Consider the following 18,944-nt stretch of genomic DNA (forward strand, 5'->3'; position numbering starts at 1 on the left):
AACACAATGACTTGGCTGTGTCTTCTCCGAAGTGACACCGTGGATCCTCGGGGTGAATAGGTAAGATTTGGGGATGGTTAGGTGACGGTTTATGTGGATACAGAAAAGGACACCTGTAGATTGTCTCATCGGACCCTGAAGCTGTCCTGATGGCACCAAATAGATGGTAAGCGGTTTATTTGTTTGTTTAAATTCAGCCTCTATGGCCTCTTAATAATCATTTATTTAAAAAGATCAATTGCTCTTTTGCAGGTGTCATTGGTGTAATTGATAATCCAGTAGTGAAGAAAATTCACTATCTTGGACACCCTGGAAGGACAATGCAACATATTGCTCCAAATTTCAGAGGGGCGCTATGGGAGTCCAATCATCCATGTATGCCCATAATTAAAAGCAGACCCACTTTAACGACACTGCCCTTTTATAACTTTCTGTTATGGGTCCTCCTCGGTGTGTTGACGTTCCCTTGTTGTGTCCGCTGTTTAATATTCAAAGTGGGGGTCCTGGGGCCTTGGAACTGCGACCCTGTTTACTACAGGGCGCTGCCCGCTGCGGCCGCCAGGCTCGCTGTAAGCAGGATAAACGGAGACTTAAATCTGAATCTGGGCTTGAAAATGGACTTTATCATCCTCCAGGAGCCTTGTGAAACCTCCAGAGCTCTCACTGCGTTTATTTACTATGAGAAGATGGCGAATGCGTTTGTGGGCCCCACCAATCCGGGATACTGTGTTGCAGCCTCTCTGCTGGCCAAGAACTGGGATAAAGCCATCTTCTCTTACGGCTGTGTCAACTATGAGCTGGACCGAGTCATTGGATACCCGACTTTTGCCAGGACGGTGCCGTTTCCCACTGAGGTGCTGTTCACCGTGTTGAGACACTTCAGGTGGGCCAGTGTTGTGGTGGTCTCGTCCAATGAGGATATTTGGAGGGACACTGCAGTGAGAGTTGCCACAGCTCTCAGGCACACTGGGCTTCCTGTTGGGCTGGTTACGTCTATTGGTCTGAATGAGACGGAGGTAGAGAGCACGCTGAGGAAGATCCAGGACGCAGGAGAGATCAGGGGTGAGTATAAGAGCTACATTACAGTAATAAAATGTAAGATTACGATATGTACATTAAAGTGATACTAGAGGATCATAATGAATCTGCTATTAAAGTAGTGGATTTATAGAAATAGAGCTGACCCTATCCATTAAGCAATACAAGCAGTTGCTCATAGGGGCCCCTCACGAAACAATAACAAAATAAAAACTGAACTTCATATCATATCTTTCACTCCAATCTTACACATAAAGACAGGTGAGATTCAGCTCCATGTATCAACATCAACCAAAAGGCCCTGAGTGGGACCATTTATGGAGCTGGAGGGGGATTAGCAAGTACTGTATTTACTGTAGTGTATTTAAATATACAGTTACAGAAGTCCCACTGTGGGCTTAAACAATTTTTTAAAGGTCAATTTTTACAAGACAAGAGGGAGGGGGATCAAATCTTGCTTAGGCCCCCCAAGCAGGGCCTGGAAATAGATGTTGTAACACTGGTAATATAAAAACATGTATAACACACACACTGCGGTGTGTTGCAGCAGGCCTACAGGTTCTGATTTGACAACCAGTCCCTGCAAAGGCAAAAGACAACAGCACATGAAAGGTTAAAAGCTTATTTTATTATGTCAATATATCAAAACCAAATGGAGAAAATGTATTAATGAAGTCCTCTACTCTCAACTAATAAGGGTCAGTATCAGAGGAAGGGGGAGTCCCAGGTCAAGGGTCGCGGTGCCACAGGTTTCTTGCTTTTTCAGTCCTTTCACAAATCAACACACTTGGTGCAGTCCTCTCAGCCTCCAGGAAACCAACTCTGCTTTTGTCAGCAGCATTGCAGATGGACCCTTGCCTGCACAGAGAGAGCACAACCAGAATGAGAGAGGAGTTTCACTAATTAAACAGACCTCTCATGCACACCAGACCTGCACAGAGAAAGCACAAACAGAATGAGAGACAGCAGTGTTTGCAGCACAGGCTTAAACAACCTCAGTGTGAAGAGGCACATTCAAACACACCTGCCTTCAATCAGACCCAAATTCACAGCCATTAGCTCACAGCTAAGTCCCTCCATCTTCAACCAGTGTGGAGGCAGGTCAGTGTGACACTGAATGATACAGTTACCCTTTACACATGCATAGCAGATATTACATCACAGGTGAACAACTTGCAGAGCTGCAAAATATCAAACCATCAGCTGTCCTGATTTTCTCCACCAGGATTTTTCTCACATTCAAGTTGTACACATGCCATCCAGCAGGCTAATCACTCCACTAATGATCAGGAAGCCATTTTGACACTGCAGATTTCACCTTGAGTGAACTGGAGGCAGCAACATAATTTGTTTGTTTTAAACTGTAATGAATTCCATTTGGAGAGTTTTTATGCCTTTACTACAGAGCTGGCAGGAAAGAGGGATGAGGGGTAAAGGTTAAATTACAGGGCACTTCAACTTCTCATTTTTAACTTTTAATTAATTGTTGGTTTAATTTAAGCATTCAGCCAGTTTGCATCCTCTTAAACTGAACTTTTAGGAAGATATGAAATAAGATTTTGTGTCCACAAAAGCATCTGTCCGATACTGCAACTGAGTACATTTACTCTTTTGACTCAGTAATGTAGGTTTGCTGTAAATGTTTATCATACAGTCATTATGATACTGAGTTCAGTCATCTAGCAAAACCCCTCTATGTTTTTATCCTTGTCTGTCCCAGTCATCATCATGTGCATGCACTCAGTCCTGTTCGGAGGAGAGCAGCAGGCCACATTTCTCCTCAAAGCACAGAAAATGGGTCTGACTACGGGGAAGTACGTGTACATACCCTACGACACCCTCCACTACAGCGTACCCTACACCAACGTCTCCTACTTCCCGCTGCAAAACAACAGCAGGCTGAGGGAGGCCTATGACGCTGTGCTCACTATCACCATGGCCTCTGACCCTTTGTCCTTCAATGAGGCGTTCGCTGCCGCAAAGAGGAGCGAGGAAATGACGATAGCCACACAGCCAGAGCAGGTAAAACCAAGTCTGACTCAAAACTCACATGTCTATATGTACAATGAAAAGTTTTTGGTTGGTGTAATTGTCACAACTCCAGTGTAAGAGATGGGAAGCTAAACAGTCCTCATTGTGTGCACAAGAAATGCAGATGCTCAGCCAAAACTAATATGAGTCAGTGTGAACTAAACAAACCAAGCAGTTGTCTTCCAAAAGTACATACTTTTTCTTTTTAATCAAATGTACTCATTCTGTTTTCATCCCTCTGTCCCTGCTCCACAAGAAAAGACAGTATTATATGATCTGCAATTAGCAAAAAGTGTTCATCAGGGTGATTTAGAGAGGGTGATTTACAATGATTGAAATATTACACTAACACATCATGTCTTTTATTGTGCCCCTTGCAGGTTAACCCACTATTTGGGACCATCTACAACAGCATCTACCTGCTGGCAAAGTCCATCCACAATGCCAGGAAAGCAGGCATGCGGCTGTCAGGTTCAAACCTTGCATACTTCACAAAGAACACAACCTTCACCGGCTTCAACCAGAAGGTCAAAGTGGACACTGCTGGAGACGTTAAGACCAACTATGTCATCCTGGACTCTGACAACAGGGGCAGCCAGCTGTACCAGACCCATGTGGTGGATCTAACATCTGGAGTGCTTCGTTTCGCTGGGAGGTCGATTCATTTTCCAGGAGGATCACCCCCGCCGTCTGATTCCAGCTGCTGGTTTGACAAGACGGCTGTCTGCACGGGAGGTTAGCAGGAGGTCATATTTGTGTGTGAATACAGACACACAATGGATATGTGTGAATGTGTTTGCTCAAGTCTAACCATTTGAGTCTGTTGTCATCCTCAGGTGTGGAGGTCACCTACATCATAGTAGTGTTTGCTGTCATCTTCATTCTGGTTGTGGGAGGGCTCGTTATAAGTCTATATATCAGGTACAGCCTGTAAACAGATTCATCTCCTTGTGTGTTTCTCTCCTGTACGTCCCCTTTTCTTCTTTCCCAACTATTTTAAGTAGAGGGATTTTTGTATCAGATAACATGCATTCAGATATACTCCATGGTGTGATGTGCACAATAATAGTTGTTCTGTGTAAATGTCTCATCTTGTTCATCATCTGTCTTCACTCTGAAGATGATCTCTGAGATCATTTTAGGTAACCCGCTACCACTGTTTGAACTGATTTCCTTATCTTTTCTAAACTTCATTGGCAGGAGGAGACTCCAACAAATCCAGCTGGTCAAAGGTCCCAATCGGATCCTCCTGACCTTAGAGGATCTCACTTTTATCAATCCTCAGCTTAGTAAAAAGGTAAGCATTGCCATCGTCTCCCAGTCATTATCATGACATTTAACTTTAGCACATGTCAGTTCACCATATAACAAAGGTGTTCGATGTCCCACAGAAAATCACTTTAGAGGATCTGAGCGAGTCCAAGAGCGCTATAGAGGAGAAATCTGCAGAACACTCGCACTCTGTCAACAGCATGCAGACTGCAACTCATGAGTCCACCAACGTAGCTGTATACGAGGTACGTAACCATGAAAGAGTCATTGCACTTGTTGCTTCTGCCTGTATGCATACACAATAATCAAAAAGTAGCAGGTATGTTAAGTAAGGGAGGGAAGGACGTCCTTGTGAAGCACATGTCTGGGCCCTTTATTCTAATGGTATTAAACAAAACATCATGATATTTTCCAGAAAGTATGAATCCATTTTTATTACATTAGATTGAATGTGTAATTTTTGTTTTTAAGTTTATTTTGGGGGGTTAAAGTTAGGTTGAATCTTTTGTTTAAGGAAAGAGTGCAATTCACTGTTTGGCTAAAGTTAGAGTAAGGTTTTGTGTACATATTTCTTTAACTCTCTTGTTTCTGTTCGGTCTATATGGTCCAAATGTTTTTGTTTCTAATTCAGATATGTCTTTTTTTTTTATAAACAAATCTACGTTTTCTGTAAGACTTGAGGTGATCAGGGAATGGTGATGAGGTAATCATAACAGTAGGCTACCTCCCAGATACTCACGTAAAAATTGTGTTGCAGTGGATGAACAGGCAGCAATAAAATGATTATTGAAATTCAAAAACAAATGATATATGCAACAGCTTTATAGCTCTTTTAGACAGTAAAGCCATACATCCTGAAACTGCACGTACAGTAGAAGACAAAGTTCAAAACAAAGGTTTGACCCCACTGTAACAAAATGGCTTCTCCTTCAGGGCGACTGGGTGTGGCTGAAGAAATTTGAGGAGGGGCAATTCAAAGAAGTGAAGCAGAGCACAACCAAGATTTTTACAAAGGTAGAGCAACATGTCTTAACCCGTTAAAAACTGTTAAAAGTACATTGTACATCGATTTCCATTAATGATAAATAGGATGTCTTAATAAACCCTCAGTTCCTCCATCCTTCTGTCAACTTGTTTATCTTATTCCTCAGATGAAAGACCTGAGAAACGAGAACGTGAATCCGTTCCTCGGCTTCTTTTTGGACTGCTCAATGTTTGCGGTGGTGACGGAGCACTGCTCTCGGGGCAGTCTACAGGACCTGCTGAGGAACGAGGACGTCAAATTAGACTGGATGTTCAAGTCCTCGCTTGTGCTCGACCTCATCAAGGTGACCACTGATCTACTGAAGCCGCACAACATAACATGAATTATCCACTGGGTGTTACCAATATCCCCATTGGCACATTGATGTTTCCTGTATGATTAACCACACCGTTGAACATACTGTGCTTCCAGGGTATGAAATACCTTCACCACAGAGATTTCCCCCACGGCAGACTAAAATCTCGTAACTGTGTGGTAGACGGGCGTTTTGTCCTCAAGATTACTGACTACGGCTTCAATGAGTTGCTGGAGTCTCAGAAAGCTGTTATAGAAGAACCTCCACCTGAAGGTACCTTCAACCCTTCAACTAAAGATAAAGGTTTTATGTTGTGTTCAGTATCACACACACACATGCAAAGCTATTGATTATGACAGTCGGTAATGACTGGGATCATGTCCCCCCCCTAAATCTCAATCTCGTCTCTTTTTCACTCAGATTTATTTTGGACAGCTCCAGAGTTTTTGAGGGACCTTGCGAGCTCACGTAAAGGCACCTATAAGGGAGACGTGTACAGCTTTTCTATCATCCTTCAAGAGGTGGTGGTCAGAGGGCCACCTTACTGCATGCTGGGCCTACCGCCCGAGGGTGTGTATCATAATGTCACCAATATTTACAGCATTTTGATGTGACATTTGATTGACATGTCCCACATCTGCCTCCTCTCCAGAGATCATCCGTAAGGTGAAGAAGCCTCCTCCCATGTGTCGCCCCACTGTGGCCCCAGACCAGGCTCCTTTGGAGTGCATCCAACTGATGAAGCAGTGTTGGAGTGAGCTGCCGGACCGCAGGCCAAATTTTGATGAGATCTTTGACAGGGTACATTTTTGGAGACTCCCATGTGACCTTACAGTTCTCATCTCACTCTAATAACCTAGTTTAAATAATATTTTACATATCATTTGATGCGATTCTGTATTTTTTATGAGTAGTTCAAGCTCATCAACAAGGGTAAGAAGACTAACATCATCGACTCCATGCTGAGGATGCTGGAGCAGTACAGCTCCAACCTGGAGGACCTCATCAGAGAGAGAACAGAGGAGCTGGAGGTGGAAAAACAGAGGACAGAAAAACTACTGTCAGAGATGCTCCCACTGTGAGTTTGCATACACAAAAACAACAAAATCTATTAATTTAGTCACATTTACCCAATAAACTTCTCGGCTATCTGCTTCCTGTAACGTTTCTGCTTCTCCATATGCAGTTCTGTGGCTGAGGCCCTGAAGACTGGTGCCACAGTGGAGCCAGAGTACTTTGACCAGGTGACAATCTACTTCAGTGACATTGTGGGTTTCACTACCATCTCCTCGCTCAGTGATCCCATCGAGGTGGTCGACCTCCTCAATGACCTCTACTCTCTGTTCGATGCCGTGCTCTGTAACCACGATGTCTACAAGGTAAGAGAGCATGCTCAGTGTAAATAACTCTCCTTTTCTGCCAGTGCTTTCAAAAATGACGGATGGGTTTACTGGGTTTAAATTAACAAGGACTGTTTTGAGTTTTGAATTCTAAAAAAAATCTTATGTCTCCAAGATAACGCTTAATTTTGACATGTTATTCAGCAGCATGTTTCTACAGTACACAGAAACACACAGTGATGTGCCCATAACTGTATAAATTCATTTACATTATTTAGGTGGAGACCATTGGTGATGCTTACATGGTAGCATCGGGTCTTCCCAAGAGAAACGGCAACAAGCACGCTGCCGAGATTGCCAACATGTCTCTGAACATCCTCAGCTCAGTAGGAACCTTTCATATGCGGCACATGCCAGGCGTGCCCGTCAGGATACGCATAGGAATCCACTCAGGTAAGATGATGCAAAATCTGCATCACACTTTTTACATTATTAACATTCAGCTTCAGTTGAACAGGTGTGCAGCTCTTTGCAGATGATAAAAAATATATATATTTCACCACAGGTATCAGTGATTTTCTATTAATATTTGTCCGAGTGACCAGAAGTGTCTAATAGCTTGTACATTCTGAGATTATACTGATAAGTTCTAATGTTTTACTGTCAGTGACAGTGCTGATGCATGCTGGGAAAGACTGTGGCTACTGATCTTGTACTGGGAATGTGTCCTACTGAGCTTAGCTTCCTTCCTCAGGCTTTAACCCCTAACCCTTAACCCAAAGTTTAAGGTCCTAACCCTTAACCCTAGGGTTGAGGGTAAGGGGTTAGGACCAGATTAGATGAAATTGTTTTTTATTTTGTTTTTCTTGTCAAGCATGATGGGACTACAACTGCATTTTATGGTGAAACCCAGTGCTGTAGAATGACAAAAAAATAACCTTGTGACCACACTAAGTAGATTGTATATACACTGATGACAGACCAACACAGTTACAGCCTGGGTATTAAATTAGACTTTGTAATGTTTTTAGTCTCACTCAGTGCTGGACAAACTCTGGTCTTGGGCTTGACTTGTTTAGTTGGCCTTTTTAGACTTGTGCACAGCTACAACACAGCAGACAGTCAAGCGCATACGAATGATTGATCGATGTGTCTGATGCAGTCCCCACACAGTACATCAGATCAATTCGTCACTGTTATTCTTGTATTTTCAGGGCCCTGTGTTGCGGGGGTGGTAGGTCTGACCATGCCTCGGTACTGCCTTTTTGGAGACACCGTCAACACTGCCTCTCGTATGGAATCCACTGGGCTGCGTGAGTTTCCTGCACACACATATACCCACCACATTTTGCTGTGTTGTTTTGTGTTTGCTTTAGGTTAATGTCTCTGTCTTCTCTTTGTCCCTCAGCTTACAGAATCCATGTAAATATGAGCACTGTGAAGATCCTCCATTCTCTTAATGAGGGTTATAAAATAGAAGTCAGAGGCAAGACAGAACTGAAGGTAACAGTCTACAATAATATAACTGCAGTATTACTTAATTAAAAACAATTACTATTCTACGACAGGCAATGACACACAGCTGTCCAAATAATCATTAGACAATGTAATTATAATCATAAACAAACTTAACCGATTGCCAAGTGGTGTTGCCATACCACAGAGGAACGTGGCTCACAGGCGTATTCAACTAACATTAATGTCGTTATGATGTTATATTTGTCAGATAGCCCATGTGAAGTCTGAGAAAAGTGTCAGTCATGTTGCACTGCATGTATAATTTATGTAGATAGAAGTAACTTTCATTTACTGCATATTTTTATGGTATTTTTAAGGTTATATTTGCTTATGATAAATAATTTTGAAGTGTTTTCCAGACCTCCCAACAGATTTGGTTCACCCCCAAATGTTGACTCCATGGCTAAAGCCTTGAAATGAGACACATGTTTTAGAGGAGACAGTCTCAAGTTCATTTATTCTTTTTTTTTTTTTTTTTTCAGGGTAAAGGTATTGAGGAGACATACTGGCTTGTAGGGAAAACGGACTTTACAAAGCCTTTGCCAAAACCACCTGAGATCAAACCAGGGTAAGAGCTTCAAACTGTTTTTGTACTGTTGAATCCTAAGATAGTGACTAAATTTGTATAACTTCTTTAATATGTAGTGATTATGAAAGTTGGACCAGAAATTATCACCTGTTCTCATAGTTTACTTTGCAGATGCGTTTAAAGTACTGTTAGTGTTGTCAACATGTAACTGCCGCCTGCCACTGATACACTTTTGACTCATGCAAATCACAACTGTCTGAACTTCAGGGAAGACAATCACGGGCTGAGCCCTGAGGATATAGCTGCGTACAAGAGAAAGAAAGCCGAGAAAAAGGCTTGACCTTCTTAGTCCAAACACAGGAGGTAGAGACCTGCATGGCAGCTGGTGTTGTGTTGTGGACGTGTTGCTGTGGCTGTCAGTTTGATGTGACCAAATGTGACCTCTGAGTTTGACCTCTCTCAATGATTCCTGCTCTGTGATCTACTCGTCTCATTAATCTCCTGATCTTATCACCTTCTACATCTTCTTAAGCAGATTGGGGAAAGCCCTCTTTGTTTAGTTCATTCACTTTTACTGCAGCTGGCTGGCACAATTTCATAATTAGCTCTTGTTTATTTTACTGTAGTTGTGGCAGCATTTGGTTTGCTTTATGTGTGCTTTGCAGCATGCTGTGATTGTAATCTCATGTATCTGAATACTAGAGTTCTGCTTAAATATAAATATCCTTGTGAAATAAAATCCTGGTCTTAATTTCACCCTTTGTACTTACTAGGGACAACTGGCAGGAAATGGTGACTGAGGAGATCAAGGACATTTTTCGCAAGGCCCACAGGCAGGTGGACAAAAAGCTCTGAACGAGAAGAGGGTGAAAGATGTGACAGAAGCTAAACCAGAGGAGAGAAAGAGAGAAGGACACATCCAAAGCTGGGGGCAGGCAGAGGACAGAAAACACCACCCAGCCTCTCACTGTGGCTTAATGCAGACTTGTTTAAGAGGATTGTACATCGACTGGCTAATCTGCCTGCAGCCAGCGCAGCACAACACCAAAGTGCTAATGTAATGAGAGTCTTCGCATTACCTGCCTACGTACCTGCAGCCAGCAGCGCAGGGAAGCTGCACCGCTCCTTAATGATGGATGCATTCATTCACTCTTCTCTGCACTCACCGGCCACTGAGTGGTCACCTATTTCAGGGCAACCAGAGGTTCACACATCGGAAGATTGAACGCCCCAAACGCCTATTTCAAAATGAAATGTTATCTTTTTGGTGGTAATGTCTGTTTTTAGTTTGCCTTGATAGAGCTGTGGGGCCGATGATGTTACTTAGCTATGGCTGAATATTATATGTTATTAGCCCTCGGAAGTCAGAGGCAAAGGCTGCTATTGTATATAATTATCATCACTTTTATGTTTACCACTTTTATCTCTACTCTGTTAGAGCACACTGACAGGGAAAAATCAGTCCATTTGAGCGCATTTATATAAAGTATATATATAAATAAATATATTTTTGAGCTGTCACCCTTTTGTTTACACTAATAAAAGGGTGACAGCACTAGGAAAGTCATGACAATACAGTTTTAAGGTCATTTAATGAAACACGTTGCTGTTTCCAAAGTGCAAAGTGATCTTTGAGGCAATCTTTTCAACAGTTTAGCATTTTAACAACTTCAAATATCACTTCTTTTCCATCATTACAAGTTTACAACCCTTCTTTAGTGTGTCAACATGAGGACATGATCTCTCACACAGCAATTTTATCTATCACACCAATAGCTTCCTCAAAAAAAGAATTTTACTTTGTAATGTCTAAGTATCTTTTGTACACAATTCTATAGAGCAAACTGTGTGTACAACCCTAAATACATCTGGAAGTGTTACAGCTGGTCTCTAAACAGCTTATGTTGCACTTTATTAATGTTCTACTGTTGTATATTTAGAGACTTTGGTGTCCCTCACAGATTCATGATGTGTCTGAGAGCTGAAGAGCCCCATCTTGTGTTCAAATTAAGACATTTTCTAAAGAGCATTATACTAAGGTCACTGCTGTTTATTAAAAAAGACCTGTAAGCATGGGGTAATACCTGAGAGCACACACTAAAGATAATAAAACTAAACACATAATCATATTGCCATGTGTTATTTGATGGAAGTGTATTTGTGAAAATATTGTTTTGAACTAAACCCCAAATTTGAAGTCACCTCTCAACCAAACCAAGCAATTTCTATATTTTTTAATAACATTTAGACAGTTAACTAATCCCCTGCATCTCATCATCTTGATATTGACTATAGGAGCAGCTTCATTGATGCTTGGTGTGCAAAACAACAGCAGAGTCAGTCAGAAACATGTATATTGTGTAATTTATATGTTGTTATTTGTCTTGTATATTATTGTTGCAATGTTAAGTATAAGTTGTATGTAAATATGACATCATTAAGTAATTAAATCATTTATTTGTAACACCTTCATTGTCTGGCCCTCCTTACAGTGCGCGGGGGGGAGTGGGTGGATTTGAAACTGTGGGGAAGTTTGGCTGCCCCTTGTTTCTAGGCGGCCATAGACAAAACTGGTCATAGAGTCATTTTACTATCCTGTGATGGAGAGAGATCACTCAAAAAAATCTAACAGGTTAGTGCTGTAGGACGTTACAGTATGAGGCTATACTGTTAGCATGACGTTAGCTTTAATCATCTGGAAGGTGAGGGTTTGTTAAAATGGAGGGGGTGGGATACTTCGAGCCAAAAGGCCCGTGGGACTTTGAGCCAGTGTCTCACTTATGATTATGATTAAAGTATTATTTCACTGTAATTCTACATTGCAGTGCTACATTTTGTCACTGAAATGATGTGACATTTGGAATTTTAGACCAAAAACCACCATGCCACGTTTCTATAAACAGAAGACAGCCAGGGCTTTAATTCCTCTTGTGGATTTGGACAGAGCAGTAGGAGAAATACTGAGTGGAAAGTCCATACAAGCCAGATGGCAAGATCGACAAGATGACTTAAGATGATACTTGGATATAAAACAGCTAGGAGAAGATTAGAAGAAGAGGGTATAACATTTAACCTCTTGTTGCTCAGGTTACCCCTCAACGGGGGCAAGTTGAGCCAAGTAACCACTGCTTTAGGAAAATTCAAATTTTCCAAATTTTTCAAAGTTTGTGTTAGATCCAAAGTGATTATTGCCAGGGATGCACCACGTTCTCAAATATATGTACATGTTTTAGTTGGAGATATTACCGCCATCCCCATCTCATCCCCTCTCCCCTAACCAGTGCTTTTCCTCTTTCCAACCAAAGGGTGGCACTACATCTCTTACACTGGAATCCATAAGGCCTTCATTTCTCACAAAGGGACTGCATCACTTTTTAAAAGAGAGATAAGTATACAAGACCAGGTTCTTTGACAGATGTTTGTGACAATATGTGACAATATGTGGAAAAAAAGATCTTAAGATAATTCTTAAGATGAATGAAAGGCACCTTTGAAACTATAGATTTTTATTGTTTAATCAGTCTGCTTCACCTTTTCATTGGCTGTGCTCAAATTGCAGGAGATTCCCGCTCACCATGGGAGCCCTGCCCTCCAGTTTTTGCCCCACAGAGTCTGCTCTGTTTGGGATGTCTCAACAAGCCTGGCTTTATAATATAGGCTACTGAGAGTAAGTGAATGAACCATGAAATTCTCTGGATAGTTATCTAAGGGAGATTAGCAATAACCTCTACATTCCAGACCTGGGAGGATTGTTCGACCTCCAGCCAACTGGAAAGATTGTTATCCTTTCCCTTTGAGATGTTAACTCTAGTGAGCTCACATTCTTCTGTTCAGCACTCCAGAGGACTGTTTCAACTGTGTCTGGATGGTGTTCAGACATGCTTTGCAAAAATAGGACACACATAAAGATTCTTTGTTATTTTTTATTGAAAAATGAACACATTATTACATAATCTCACAATTCAACAGCTTCTTTGTGGAAAAAAAACCCTACAGCAACAAAATGACACAGTATGGTTGGTGAGCATAAATTAAGCACCAAACGTTCGCCACCTTTCCTCTGCAACTTCAGCTCATGCAGGGGAAGAGTTCAGTGCATACTGGATGCAAAAAAAATTTAAAAACTGAGCATGTGAAGGGATGGAGTGAAGCAAAGCTTTAAGACAATTTTGTGCAAGGATCTTTTTTTTCTTTAAACATTAAAGATGATACAAGAAAACGCACATGGACCATCAAAAGCAAGGTATTAAGAAAACCTGCTTAATATAAGCATGTTGTCTGCCGTCTGTTTGTGGAGATCTCAAATGATGTACGTTTTTGTAACTGAAAACATTATTCAATGCAAGGGGGCTTAAGGCTGAGACCTAACATTTCTATAGAATGTTCCCTGGGAAGGTTTAGTGTGTCTAAAAAACAGCGAGCTCAGTCCACAGGTCGCGTATTGGAATGTGCTCATGAGGTAACAGTCAGACCAAAAATACACACAGATTCCTGCCATTTTTTCACAAAGAACAAAACTATCCACCACAATTCACAACATTATAGCTCATCACGCATCTTGTCTCCTTTAGGTCTAACAACTCTGCCGATGTAGAGGATGGAGTTGGTCTTGTTGTCCTTAACCAGGAAAATGAAGGGGTGATCTACGTAGAAAAGTTGGGGGTTCCTCAGCTTCTCGGAGCCGTAGATGCTGGTGTCAAATGGATTTCCGCCCACATCCAGCTCAAGAGCTGACGCATGGAAGACGTTGGAAAGGTAGAGTTCCTTCTTTCCAGAGATGTTGGATAGGTCCGCCTTGGCTTTGTCCACAGCCTCTGTCAGGCCGAGCTCAGCCAGATGTTTCTAGAAAAGACGAAGAATTGCTCAATTCAAAGGAATGGTGACTTGTTTTTACTTACATAATGCAACTTTATTGTTATAACAATTGGTCCATCAAATTGCCACCATTTACCTGCAGGTTGTGGCTGACTTCCAGTTCGATTTTGGGGAGGGAAATAGCCACGGCCCTGTTCTCCAGCTTGCTGATCCAGGTGTCCACCTGCTTCCTAGTCAGGAGTTTCTCCAAGCGGTCTAGGGGCTCCAGGTGGTAGGGCATGATAAAGATCATAGAGGCCTGCTTCTGGCCCAAAGGCATGTTCAGCACAAAGATCCGGTTCTCTTTATCTTCGTAGAAGTCATACAGACCTACAAAGTGCAGACAAATTGAATGTCTTGTATGCATTCTTGTCGGCTGAAAGAATTTTGAAGACATTATAAGATAATATCAGAAGTAGAGGCCATGGAGAAACTCACCTGTGCGATGCATCATTGGAACTGCAACGGTGAATGAGCGGGTAACCAGGAAACCACGTTTGTCCACCATTTTGTCATGGAATTTCTCATCCCAGTGAGCTACAGGAAAAAACGCATTCGACACAGTTGACACATCTGCACCATATTTTGGCATCTCCATGTGTCACAACAATCAGAAAAGAAAAAGAAATATGAATAAAAGAAATTATTTTTACTCACGCTTGAAGAACATAGCATTGACAATCATGGCTCCATCTGGGTTCTGCACATCCTTGGTGATCTCAGGCAGCTTGCCATCTGTGGACTTGGCTGCCCACTCGTTGATGGAGTTCACCGCACTCCTCTTGTCTCGGAAGTTTATTTTCGAGTGGTCGTAGTTGTAGTGCTTCTTGCTGCTTTTCACGAACTCATCAGCAAAAGAGACAGAGCTGGGGCCGTAGAGACGGTTGTTGATCTTCCAGGTGGTGTTGCGTTTCTTGGCATCGCTCACCTGGGAAGAAGCAACGTATAAACAGTGACAAATGAGCAATGTGTAGAAAGCACTGAATGTCTAGTTTGAAGCTGGCTCCACTTGTGATACCAGAATACAATAATGAAGATTGCATAACAAAGACTCATATACAGTATATTGTCGCACTTACTTCAGTGAGCAGCTCGGACAGGCCTGCATGCAGATGCTCATCCTTCAGTTTGTCAGCACTGAGGACGGTTTTGACCTGGGAGGCAGTGGAGGCCTTAGCACCAAGAGCCACCATGCCCAGAGAGGAGGCCACCACCACAGGAGAGATCAGGATGTTCTCTGTATCCTTCTCCTTTGCCATGTTGTGGTAGAGGCTGAATTAACAAAGACAAGAAAGATTATTTGCTTGTGTTCCTAAGAGGAAAAATGCAACAAAGAATGCTTAAGCAAAACCTAGTGCACCATTATAATATACACTAAATTATATATAAAGATGTCTGACCTGAAGGCCAGGTTGGCGCTGTTATCAGCCAGCGTGGTGGCATGGCTGCTCAGCTTCTTGTCCTCTGCACAGGCAACGAGGCCCAGCAGACAAAGAGCTACGACATTTGTCATCCACATCCTGTCTGTGTCCAAAAGCAGCTGCTGCAGCCTGTGCAAAAGGAACAAAAGACAAATATCTGGGTTAACATCTCTTAATCTGAGTTGGTTACTTGAGGTCTACAATACAACAGTGTATTGAATTCGAGATGGAAGACACACGTCTCCTCAGAGGGAGTTTGTGGGATGAATGGATATTCAAAAGTGTTCTCATTTATCACAATTATATATCTTTAAATCAAAATGCAACGACACAGACTATGATTGGGATGTGGCACGAGAGGGCTGGCTCAGCCCACACAGAAGCTTGGGAACGCCTCCACTTCCAGGCAGACATGTTCCTTGCCACGTAAGCAGCAGCTGAGGCCTAGCTGTGCAGCTGGAGCCACTGTCCACACAGAGTGACGTTCTGTGCTGACTCCACACTAAAACATGATCTCTCTCTCCTCTCTACATTTATTGTAATCAATGAAAACTGTTACACGTCTGCACTTTGACGTCTTTAACGATTTCTTTTGAGCCAGAAGAAGTCAGGATCAGAAATCACAACACTTCACTGTATAGACATGCAGTCTTCAGTTCTTTTACATGCTCTCTGCAGCAGCCATTTTTTTCTCAGAGGAAGGGCGTTGCCTGCAGGCTATATCTAACTCATCTCATAACTTGTTCAGACAAAAAAAAACAATGCACAAAGCTGTGATTAACCCGCTGCAGCAGCATCTCATAACGTGTTTCTCATCCACCTCCACAATTCTGAGTGCAGAGATATGTTGTCTGCCTCTCTGTATTTGCATATTTGTGATGTGACAGAAATGATTTTGCATCATCATTGGATACCTTGAGATGTTTTGAGGTCTGTCATTTTCATTCTGAAAGACAAGAGGTGTATGTAGTAATAGGTGTATGTAATAATCTCTACAGAGCAGGCAGTAAAACAGTATACAGGCTCAGATGCAGACATATTCTGATTTGTCTAATTTCTACATTTTATATCCTACTTTTCAGCCTTTGGACTAACAACATTTCAGTTAAAGTTATGATGCAAGTTAGTCATCCATTGGCTGTTGTGACCCAAAAGAATACTTTTATCTGGTCAGCTGTGCCACAAATGGGCAGCACTGATTTCTAGAGTACAGATTTTAACCTCTCTTCATCAAACAGAGATGGACTAAAGCCAGATTGGGTGCATACAGTACTTTCCTTCATTGCATTGCACCTAATGCATTTCAATGGACCTTAAAGAAGTGTCATGCAAGAAGCAAAAAGCTTCAGTATCATCATGCTGGGATAAGATGCACGAAAACTTTTTTTCTTTTTACATTTCAGATAAACTTTAATATTCTGTGTGCAGGTCAGACAGCCAGAGAGGAAGAAGAGATTTGAAGAGAAAGGGTTAAAGTCGAACAAAAGCTGCACTGTTACTTTAAACCATAAAAAACAAAGCACCCCATTCTCCCTCTGCATTCCTCTCTGAAAACAAAGGCAGCTATCTTTTAATCCTTACCTGGTGAGGATTTGCAGGGTCTCTCTTCTAAGTTGTGTCCTGTGGATAGTGTAGCTGTAACACACTTCTCCTGCTTTTTATATCCTGTGAGAGAACTTTCTAGAAGTGGGAATGGGATATTAAAATGAGGGCGTATGTGAGTCCTCAGGAAGCCGGGAGCTGGGACGTCCCCCTTGAAACCACAGGCTGGAATGAGAGGGGTCGGCTGAAGTGAACTGCTAAGCTCTGATCTGGGCTCAGCTTTCAAGTTTTCCTTCGTGTGGTTGTAGACAGAATAGCAGAGAACATCTGATTCTGGATCAGTCTTAGCTGCTGAGGAGCACAAAGTTCAGGTTCTGCTCTGCTTTCTGACTCAATTTCTAACACTGGTTTCATCACATGAAAAATATGTGTTTAATATGAATTGAATCAACCTTATGCATTAAAAGATGTGGTGTGTAATAGTGTTCATGCAGTTGTTGTAACTTGGACTGTATGAGCCTCTGTGGGCCACAACTCTTCTGCAATCTCAGCTGACAAGACAACTCACTGAAAAGCACAGAGGAGAAGCAGTGATTTGACTCCTGGTAACCTTATTACACAGATTCCTAATTTCACATGGACATGTCCAGAACTTTAAAAGCTTCATTCAGTAGTGTTCACGCTTTACAGAAGATCTGCAGCCCTGCCCCCACCCCCACAGTGCCACGTCTGTCCAACTCAGCTGCTGATTGCAGGGTGGTGGAAGGAAGGGGGTTAAGGAGGATAACTGTTGTAAAAACTGCCAACAAACAAGACAAAAAGAAGTTATAAATGCTTGTCTAAACCTGCTCAGACTTCACACATCAGCTTGATATCACTGTCAGCTCTATGATCTCAATGTTGAACAATGTATTTGATTTGATTTGGAAAAAACAAATACATTAAAGGTCATACATACATCACATTAAATACATATTGAATTAAAATGCAAAGGAAAAGACATTGAAGTAATGCATAAAACTACACAGCTTTTTCATCGTTATTTGATTTTTGTAGTGTTTTTTTTACAATACTTTCACAATATTGTCAGTTTTATTTGTTCTGATGTTATGCGCCAATACTCCAAAGCAAATCCCTTGTATGTGAAAACCTACTTTTCGATAAACCAGATTCTGCATCTTTTCTTTAATAATCTGTGCAAAGATGTTACAGAAATGAATGAAACATTTGCCCTAATTAAACCAACTGTAGACATACAAAGCAAGACATTTGATAGATGATCACTTTTTACTGTGTATGACATAAACTATTTTCCAACCAGAGGAATTCCATCAGTCTGTTAATCCCCCAGGCTCCTCCTTTATTTGCAGCTTCCTGCCCTGACCTGCCAACTGATGAGCAGCTTGTATTCTTTTGATTACTTGTTTCATCCAGAAAGTTTCATGAAATTTTGATGGAGAAAAAATAGCCCCCAAATCCTAACGCCACAACTCTTTCATTTAATTTTAAATATTACATTATTTACACATTGTAGACAGTGTGACCCAGCTACATGTAACAATCTCTCCTTTGAAACATTTGACCCAGGAGCAGGATTGCAGTCCCTTCCCTTCCCTCAGGGGGTGTTTGTCATTCTGAAGAAGCCCCTCACACAACAGTTTACACTGAAATTCCTCAGCATGTGCAGAGTGAGGGTAACACAAGGGTCAAACAAGCCTGGTCAAATCTCCTAATACACAAAATCTCCATTAAAATAACAACCTTTCATTGCTTTCCTGAGGTGGCAAAGGCATGGGAGGTCAGCAGATTTAAAAAGTGTGAAGAAAAGGAGGCTCACAGGGGCATTTAAAAATTTAAAAATAAGATCACATTTGTAAGAGGGGCACTGTTATTTTTTTTCATCAGTACATAATCTAAAGCATAATCTTAGGTCACACAAAAGGTTTAAAAGTGCTTTTTAATGCTTGAGAGGCTGGCAAAACAAGTCTGTTTTACTACGGTCCCTGGTTCTGCAGGCCAAGCTCAAACTCAAGCACCTTATCTCTTTAATGACCTACGT

At 41.7% G+C, this 18,944-nt stretch overlaps 2 protein-coding genes across 3 annotated transcripts; one reads left to right on the top strand and one right to left on the bottom strand.

Moving 5' to 3' along the window:
* Positions 1-320: 320 nt before the first annotated feature.
* gucy2f (guanylate cyclase 2F, retinal) lies at positions 321-10,292 on the top strand. The gene is made up of 18 exons (XM_033632112.2): positions 321-1,062; positions 2,759-3,060; positions 3,450-3,804; positions 3,906-3,990; positions 4,270-4,366; positions 4,461-4,586; positions 5,275-5,355; positions 5,493-5,669; positions 5,798-5,954; positions 6,102-6,251; positions 6,334-6,482; positions 6,596-6,759; positions 6,868-7,060; positions 7,300-7,474; positions 8,236-8,334; positions 8,430-8,524; positions 9,022-9,107; positions 9,842-10,292. Exons 1-18 carry the CDS (start codon positions 321-323, stop codon positions 9,921-9,923), a joined length of 3,315 nt encoding a protein of 1,104 aa, XP_033488003.2. The 3' UTR covers positions 9,924-10,292.
* A 2,685-nt stretch (positions 10,293-12,977) lies between these two features.
* On the bottom strand, positions 12,978-17,073 carry serpinh1b (serpin peptidase inhibitor, clade H (heat shock protein 47), member 1b). 2 transcript variants are annotated; one of them, XM_033632114.2, is made up of 8 exons: positions 16,925-17,041; positions 16,258-16,289; positions 15,323-15,472; positions 15,002-15,194; positions 14,580-14,850; positions 14,361-14,459; positions 14,020-14,252; positions 12,978-13,910 (listed from the first exon to the last, which is right to left on the bottom strand). In XM_033632114.2, exons 3-8 carry the CDS (start codon positions 15,439-15,441, stop codon positions 13,608-13,610), a joined length of 1,218 nt encoding a protein of 405 aa, XP_033488005.1. In that variant the 5' UTR covers positions 15,442-15,472; positions 16,258-16,289; positions 16,925-17,041; the 3' UTR covers positions 12,978-13,607. The 2 variants fall into 2 exon arrangements, with proteins under 2 accessions (XP_033488005.1, XP_033488004.1); XM_033632113.2 differs by lacking the exon at positions 16,258-16,289 and having other exon boundaries at positions 16,925-17,073.
* Positions 17,074-18,944: the final 1,871 nt, after the last annotated feature.

Source organism: Epinephelus lanceolatus, chromosome 4, assembly GCF_041903045.1.
Source record: "Epinephelus lanceolatus isolate andai-2023 chromosome 4, ASM4190304v1, whole genome shotgun sequence".
NCBI lineage: Eukaryota > Metazoa > Chordata > Actinopteri > Perciformes > Serranidae > Epinephelus > Epinephelus lanceolatus.